Below are 6,002 nucleotides of genomic sequence, written 5' to 3' on the forward strand. Positions count from 1 at the left end.
ACAGACAATATAGAGGGGTTAAAGAAGAAAAACTTAAGCTGAATAAGAATGACAATCATCACCATAGTTCAAGACTCCACTTCTTTTGCCATGGAAGTATATATATTTTACAGAAATGTAGAAGTAAACAGCAAGGTATTGATATGAGTATTGGGGATTTTAGATATCGGAATCAAAAGTGTTCTGAATTCATTCAGAGTGATAGTATCAGTTCAGAGGTTACATAGGATTTCTATGCTATTACATATACATTTTGAAATTAATGGTATGGGTTTATTTTCATAGAGATTTTCAGGCTTTTGAGATTGTGTCTTATACTTAGTTTGTAAAACAAGGAGAATATTTGTAAAAGCTTTTTATAGTCATGTGATCAAGTTTATATTTTATAATACTCTTATTGATATTAAATTCATGCTCATTTAGATTTCCTTAGTTTGAATTTCACTGTTTTTTATTGTTCCATGTGTATTTTCTTCTATTCATTTATCTAATTTAAAAAAAAAAATTGAGAGATGGTATTGATTTCATAATACAATGTTAATTCTAGGAGTATTGTGCTCCCATATTCTGAGTTGTTTGTTTTTGTTATTTTTTCTCAACTGATTATTTGATCAAACTCTTTAAAGCATTTCCTTGGCAAATTGGTTGCCATGGCAAGTGTAAATTGATTCTAGAAGTATTATTTTTGATAAGCATATTCCAAAAAAAAAAAAAGAGGGGAACATTTGTAAAAGTTTTCTTTTTTCAAAAAAAAAGTTTTCTTTGAGATTCTGTTGTGCTTTAACTTGTATTTAAATATGTTCAGATTTTTCAAAAAAGTAATTGTATACTAAGTTAAAAAAGGGGTATTGGGCGGGGCTGAGCTGAGGTAAGCGCGGGGCGAGGAGGCGCCAGCGCCAGACGAGAGACGGACCGGACCGAACCGAACGCCGCCGCATCGCCGGGACCAGCCGCCGCCGCCGCATCGACCCCGCTTCGATGGCGGCTGCCAAGGAAGCTCATGAGGAGCACGACACCTCCACTGAGAACGTGGACGACTCCAACCATGATCCGCAGTTTGAGCCCATAGTGTCTCTTCCTGAGCAAGAGATCAAGACCCTTGAAGAGGATGAAGAAGAGCTCTTTAAGATGCGAGCCAAGCTGTTCCGATTTGCTTCTGAGAACGATCTTCCGGAATGGAAAGAACGAGGGACGGGAGATGTGAAGCTGCTGAAACACAAGGAGAAAGGCACGATTCGCCTCCTCATGAGACGGGACAAAACCCTGAAGATCTGTGCGAATCACTATATAACACCATTGATGGAGCTGAAGCCCAACGCAGGCAGTGACAGGGCCTGGGTCTGGAACACACATGCTGACTTCGCCGATGAGAGTCCCAAACCTGAACTGCTGGCGATCCGATTCCTAAATGCAGAAAATGCCCAGAAGTTTAAGGCAAAATTCGAGGAATGCAGGAATGAGATAGAAGAGCGAGAGAAGAAAGCAGGAGCAGGCAAAGAAAGCAGCGAAAAAGTGGTGGAGAAGTTCTCGGAGCTGTCGGTGAAGGAGAAGGAGGTGAAGGAGGAGAAGGAAGGCGGCCAAGAGCCGGAGAGCACTGAGGGAGCTGCTCCTGAGAAGGAGCCCAAGGAGCCGGACGTGCTGCTGCAATAAATCATCTCGCGGCCTCGCCTTCTTTTATTTTCTTTCTTTTGGTTTCATTTTGTTTTGTTTCGTTTTTTTTTTTTACAAGGGACTTTATATAAGAACTGAATTCCAGCCTCCAGGTTGTTTTCTAAGCTTTTATCCTTTCGAAGATGTCTTCAGCAAACCCATTCCCAGTCACATGTACTGCGCTCATAACATTCTTTTCCATAGTGGAAACTCTTATTATTTATAGTCCATCCAAAAGAGTGAATAAAACATTTGAAAGCTTCATCCGAGGACAGGACTGCGTTCATATGTTTACTTAAACACACTGATGGCTGTGACTCCTGGCATTGGTTGTTGTCGGGTGCCTTTGTCTTGTGTTGGTGACAAGGTAGATGCTTCTTCATTTGTGGTGTACCAGCTAACCCAGCACAGCTGCAGCATTATTTCCTGGGGACACAGTTGGCATAGCTTGAGTTGTTGATTTGAGTCTTTCGCTGGGCACTCATCCCTCGGAATCCCCGGAGCAGGGCACTGGGATCTCCAGATACCTTCGTGTCGTGGCCTTGGCCAGCCTAGGTGTCGAGGGGAAGTCGGGAGAGGCAGCTCTGGCGGTCGTTTTGGGGGTCACGGCTTTGGGAGCTCTCCTGGTGGGCATGTAGGCTGGGCTGAGGGCTCACTCCTGGTCCTTGTTCTCTGTAAGCCATGCTCGTGTGCTTCACTCTTCCCCCACAGGTGTCCTCACCAAACCTGGGGTGTTCTTGTCCTCGGCGGCTCAAGGATTGGCACAGGGCTGTCACTGGCAGATAAGGTGAGGCCTGAGCACCAGCAGCCCAGCTGAGCTGGGAGCAGGAGCAGGAGGAAAGGCCTTGGTGGGTGACACCAACCTCTTGGCGAGCAAGGCTTGTCTGCTGAGGGCTCCCATGGTCTGGTGCTGCCTGAGGTGGTCAGTGTCAGGCTCTGTCAGTGAGATGTGTGTCCTGAGTGCTGCCTAGGGGGTGGGCGGCCTCAGGCAGTCAGCTGGCCCCCCTGCAGCCCCTCCCAGAAGGAGATGCCCCCAGAAGTGAAGAATACCTCAGCTGCCTGTGTGCCCTCAGGGAAGTCATCAATCAAGTGGGTGTGGCTGTGGTGTGTGTCCCTGTACTCTCCCTCCTCTGGCTCTCTCTGGCTGCTCACCTGGTGCGCTTGTGTGCTCTTAAGTTTTAGCCAAGAACTTTCAGCTTGCTTCAAGTGAAAGGCCCTCCCATGGGGAGGGTGGTTTTACAATTTCAGTGCTGAAGGTTTTGTTTTGTTGTGTTTTTAACATTTTATTCTGCCATAAGCTTGAGAAATGTGGACCAGCCGTGTAACTGGTGAGAACAGAAAGCTCCCGGCCTGGGGTTTGATTCCACTATTCACTGTGAGCTTTGGAAAGCAACATAAACGGTTGAAAAGTGTATTAGCCGATAGCATTTCTTTGTAGTGATAGGTAAAAGGACTCACTTCAGTCGGATTTTTAACCTTGGCAGGGTCCCTTCCATTGTTTTCCTGACCGTCCACCAAAGGTGCTTTATTTAAAACAAAACAAAGAAAGCATGTCCGTCGCACTTGCTGAAGGTCCTTACTTAGCCTCCTCCATCAATTCAACTGTGTTTATGATGTCCCAGCTGTAGATGTTAACGTTATAACTTGGTGTTTTCCCTGTTTGGGTCCGTGTTTGTCCATTTAAAAATACCAGCCCCTGATCCCTTCTCAGTGGAGTGCCCTTCCAAAGGAAGAGTGTGATTGTTTTCAAGAAAAAAAGACAAAGTGACTAAGGCAAAGCTTCCTTCTCCAACTGCTACACTTGTGTTACTGCTGTTGCCATTTAGTCTTAATGCAGCCCTGTGACTCAGTGCTTGGTGAGGGTGTGATGGAGAGGGAGGTCTCCCACAAGACCCCTTCAGAAATCAGATGCTAGCGCAATAGAGTCGAGAGGTTGCTCGTGAGATCGAATGTTCTGTTACGCTCTCTGGTGTCGATGCATTGGAAACATGAAACTGTACTCCATGAATGTTCTGTTGGCTTTGATTTCTTCCTGTGTGTCCCCACGGAGCCGTAGTTCTTGGGGAACGGGAGGGTATGTTTTTAAATGCTTTCATTGAAGTTAATGTGTGTAAAGGGGGATGTATGTCCCCAAAATGCTTTCCCCTTGAAACGGGAAGCCAGGGAGGGGTGTGGGGTATAAGTATACCAGGCACTCACTCATCCCCCTTCCAAAAAGAGATCTTGTCTCACTATGTAATTGTTTTGTGTTCCAATAAAGTGCCACTTAATGTAAAAAAAAAAAAAAAAAAAAAAAAAAAAAAAAAAAAAAAAAGGGGTATTATTTGAAATTGTTGCATAATTATATATTGTGTTCTGAGTCAAGATGTATTCACATTTTTTGTAATCATTTATTATCCTCAATTTTTAAATCCATATGAGACTTGGATTATGGGAACTTATCATTTAAGACACTAATTGCCTTTATTCTGAGTTATCAGATGCCAGTTGGCCAAGATGCCATCCAATCACAAGAGGAATACATGCAAGAGCAGACACTGAACTGTCACATGAGGGGAGAAATGCATGAAGTCAAGGTATGGCCGAGGGAACAGCTTTTGACTAATGTTGAGGTTGGATTCTCTTGGTTTAATATTTTATTTTATTTTTCCCCACAATATTGTACAGATGGCTGGAAGTATTCATCCCACCCATCTCACTCCTACACCTGGCTTCTATGCTCCCTCCTACATGCCTGATGCCATGGACATCTCAATCCCATGCATCTGATTAAGTTTGACTCAGTTTCCTCCAATATGTTCGGTGGCATGGACATATATTCCATCCACCTATTTTAAGCCTGGCATACTGCATGGACAGTACATATTGCTCAAGTGTGGGAATGCTCATATCCCATCATTTCTCTGTTCTTTTATGGTAACCCCCATAATTATCTCAGGTGTCATGATAAATAACAGTGTTGAATTTGGCCTTGACACCTGTTACCAATTATATTAGATTTTCTAATTTCTCATAATGGCATGAGGATAATTAGGCAGATGATGCAAAAAGTGATGAAACAAAGATAAAAATTATTTTTAAAAATTAATATCGCAGCAATTGTCTTCTCAATTACTCTCCATAAGGGGGGACTATAATAATAATGTAATTTTAAAGAATGGTTCAATTTTTGTTTTATTGTATGTTTCACGTGTTAACAACTAAGATTCTGTATTCCCTTAGACATGTTTTTGAGAACTTTCATTGTTTGATTTGATTATTGACAAAGCTATTTTAAAGTTGTGTTAAGCTCAATTTTGTAGGAAATTTTCCTGGCTGATTACCAGCATCCACACATCAACCCCTGAAAAGACTTCCATTCTACGACTACACCTAGAGGACATCTGAGAAAAGACTTTCAGAGACTTTAAATGAACAGTTTTGATTTGTTGTTTTTTTCTCTTTCTGTTATAATATACACCATCTGTAACGTGTATTCTCTGCAGAGGCCCTCCCTTTGCAAGACTAATGTCAAAGCGTCGGTTCATGAGGACAAAAAAAAAAAATCGCTCCTCTGGACAAAACTTTCCTCTCTTCCTTTTCTATATTGTTGTTCACATATTATTAGTTAGCAATAGTTATCATATTGTTTTTACTGTTCCGTCAAGGAAACATTTTGTTTCTTGAGGAACAACAGGGGGGACTGTAATGATTGGAATAACGCCACCTGCTGGAGACTTACTGTAGAAGAGTTCTGCCCATGAAGCGAAGGTCTTTGAGGGCAAGACCAGGCATCAGGAAGTGACGCGGACGAGTGGGAGGAGGAAGGAAGAGACTAGCGCTTGGTCTCGCGCTTTTTCCTGAGGACGCTGGTGGAGAGTGGAGCTAGAAATGTGCTCTCCCTTTAATAGATAGGAATCTAGGCCTTTCTCTCTCTCTTTACCAAATTATTATTCTCCTTAATAAATGCTTAAAAGTCTAACTCTTGCTGAAGCTTATAATTTATTGGCGACCACTCATTAGATATTTTAGACAGACTAGCTAGAATTTTAGCCCTTAACACCTTCTTTCCAACCTTCTGTACTCTCTTCTTTTTTCTCTTTGTTTCTGTTTGTTTGTTTATTCGTTCCTTCCTTCCTTCCTTCTATTTCATCCTGGCTAATGTGGGAGTTTGTTTTGCATGATTACACAAATTTGGAATGGATTTTATGTTTCTTGCTTTCTCAATGGGTGGGGCTGGGGAGGAGTGGAAAAACAGAAATGAAAATAAAATAAACTTCACTAATAAAATAAAACAAAAATAAAAGAAGTTCCAAGACATTTTGCTGGTTTTGAAATGCTTTGTCATAATCAACAAACAACAAACTTCTAAT

The 6,002-nt window shown here is 42.3% G+C and overlaps 1 protein-coding gene across 1 annotated transcript; it reads left to right on the forward strand.

Annotated features, from left to right (window-relative positions):
• The first annotated feature begins 857 nt into the window (after positions 1 to 857).
• LOC122755496 (ran-specific GTPase-activating protein) lies at positions 858 to 1,919 on the forward strand. The gene has a single exon (XM_044004044.1). It carries the CDS (start codon positions 979 to 981, stop codon positions 1,648 to 1,650), a length of 672 nt encoding a protein of 223 aa, XP_043859979.1. The 5' UTR covers positions 858 to 978; the 3' UTR covers positions 1,651 to 1,919.
• The last annotated feature ends 4,083 nt before the right edge of the window (positions 1,920 to 6,002 follow it).

Source organism: Dromiciops gliroides, chromosome 4 (genome assembly GCF_019393635.1).
Source record: "Dromiciops gliroides isolate mDroGli1 chromosome 4, mDroGli1.pri, whole genome shotgun sequence".
In the NCBI taxonomy this organism is placed as follows: Eukaryota; Metazoa; Chordata; class Mammalia; order Microbiotheria; family Microbiotheriidae; genus Dromiciops; species Dromiciops gliroides.

Coding starts and splice junctions, on each gene's coding strand:
- LOC122755496 (XM_044004044.1), top strand. CDS start 979: ATGGCGGCTGCCAAGGAAGCTCATGAGGAGCACGACACCTCCACTGAG.